Below are 2,148 nucleotides of genomic sequence, written 5' to 3'. Positions count from 1 at the left end.
CCCTTCCTCCGGGGTCTCGGTCCCCTCCCCGCGCCCGGCGCCGGCCGCGCTGCGTCTCACCTGCAGGTGACCTGTTTAGTCCAGCCGCCGCTGCTGCCGTCGCTGCCGCCTCCCCCGCCCCCCGCCCCCAGGGACGGGGAGGTGACTGTGGGGGTAGGGGTGGGGGAGGCCGCTGCCACCGCCGCCGCTGCCGCTCGTGCTCCTGATGTTGTGGCTGTTGTTCCGGGAGCTGCAGCCTCCGCCATTACTGTTTATCCCACACAGCAATGGCGCCGGAACTTCCGGGATCACATAATTCCGGTCCGGCTGCGGGGAGGAGAAGGCGGCAAGGCGAGGGGTGGAGAAGGACACTGAGGCGCCCGCTCGTTCCCCTCTGCCCCGCGTCGCGTCTCAGAGCGATCTCGCCGCTAGCACTGCGGGCCGGAGCCCGAGCGCCCCCAGTCCGCCCCCAGGGCTCCCTGATTGGTGGACGAGGCAGCCCCGCCTTGGAGGGGCGGGGCGAGGGCGGGCTACCCCAGGTGAGGCCCACCCCCCACACCTACTGCCCCCAAGCTCCACATCCAGGGAACCAAAGTCCTCATTTCAAGGGCACTGACTTAGAGGAATGCGTCCCAGCATAGGCTGATGCAGTGGAGAGGCGGGGTGGGATTGGGGTCCTGGGTTTGAATCCAGACTTCCCTGGCTCTACCAATTACTAGCTGGTTACCCATCCTCTCTAGCCTCAGTCTCCTGATCTCTCAAATGGGGGTGAGAGTAGGCCCCACCACATTGGGTTGTGGTGAGGTTTATATATGTGTGGCAATCACTGAGCTTAGTGCCTGGCAGACTAAACACTTAATAAATGTTCTCTCTTATTCTTCCCATCAGAGGTGGGATCTCTCAACCCAAGAGAATAGCATGGTGGCTAAGCAAATGCTCTGCAGTCAGCTTGTCTCCGTTACCTCCAGGCTTCTCCCATTCCCAGCAATGTGTTTTTGAGTAAGTTAACTTACCTCTTAGTCTCCTGCTTTCCATCTGTAAAATAATAATAATAATTTAAAAATAACTCCCTACCCCAGAGACGATTATGAAAATTAAATGAGAGTCCACTGTGCTTCACACTACAGTTTTAACTTAATAGATATTGAATAACAAAAGCTGTCTGAAATATCCCAGCTTCTAAGAGTTATTTCTAAAACTAAGAACATTAAAAAGTATTTAATCCTACTTTCTGATTAAACCCCATGGTCCTCACAGATGCTGCATATTAAATCTTGAGCAGTTTTTCATGAGCCCTTAAATTTGCTTTTCTATAGTCTACCTTGAGAAAGTGAAAATCCACCCCACTGATAATCAGACCACAATGTACCCAACAGACACAAACAAGGACAGTGGCAAAGCCAACAGAAAACAATGTTTCACCCAAGGCCACAACATGACTGCAAAATGACTAACAATCCCCTTTTGAGTAATCACAGCTTTTTGCTAATGACCTTCCCAGCCCCACTTCACTTCTCCCTCTGACCTCCCAAAGAAGATTTATGAGACACCCAGTTTCTAAACTGCCCCACCTCACGACAGCACCCCAAACCAGAGCTGGTCTCCTCTTCTGCTGTGTTTGTTACCCAAAAAGAGCTTCAACCCTGTGAGAAACCCCTCCTATTCCCCTTTCCAAGATGCCCACATTCCGCTCCTGGGTGGCCTCCCCTGCTGCGGCAAGTTAATAAATCTTTGTTGGACTACCGGTGTGTCCCTGGTAGTCTTTATCTGTTAGGGTTTATCTGTTGTTGTTAAATAACAAAATTTCAAGCAAGTCAATTTTATGATCTAATTGGCTTTATTGAACAATTCATGAATTGGACATCTAGAAAGGAGTTGCACTGAGCTGTAGAAAAGGAAAGGTTTTTAAAGGCTGAAAGGGGGCAGAAAAAGGAATTTATTAGCAAAGAAAGCATTGTTCTCCCAAAAGGAACAGAAGGGGCCTACTGGTCATTATCACCTCACCTAGTGCTGACCAGGTAATTCCAGGTTGACTGGTTAAAGGTTACATTCCTGGGGGGTTGAGACAACAGTTAGGCTAGGCATTAAGTCTTGGTTTGGTGATGTGCGGTTTAGCACAAGTGACTCCATTTTGGGCCTTCTGTCTCCTTTTTAACACAGTCAAGTGAT

At 50.7% G+C, this 2,148-nt stretch overlaps 1 protein-coding gene across 1 annotated transcript in view; it reads right to left on the bottom strand.

The window, feature by feature from the left end:
- MKRN1 (makorin ring finger protein 1) overlaps positions 1 to 433 on the bottom strand; it is a 29,100-nt gene extending 28,667 nt beyond the window's left edge. The window contains exon 1 of the mRNA XM_024742503.1: positions 61 to 433. Within this exon, the coding sequence (XP_024598271.1) occupies positions 61 to 245 (185 nt within the window). The 5' untranslated portion in view covers positions 246 to 433. The remainder of the gene's footprint in view (positions 1 to 60) is intronic.
- Positions 434 to 2,148: the final 1,715 nt, after the last annotated feature.

Source organism: Neophocaena asiaeorientalis, unplaced genomic scaffold, assembly GCF_003031525.2.
Source record: "Neophocaena asiaeorientalis asiaeorientalis breed wild unplaced genomic scaffold, Neophocaena_asiaeorientalis_V1.1 scaffold598, whole genome shotgun sequence".
Taxonomy (NCBI): domain Eukaryota; kingdom Metazoa; phylum Chordata; class Mammalia; order Artiodactyla; family Phocoenidae; genus Neophocaena; species Neophocaena asiaeorientalis.
Note: the sequence above shows the minus strand (reverse complement) of the source record. Positions and strands in the feature narration are given on the sequence as shown.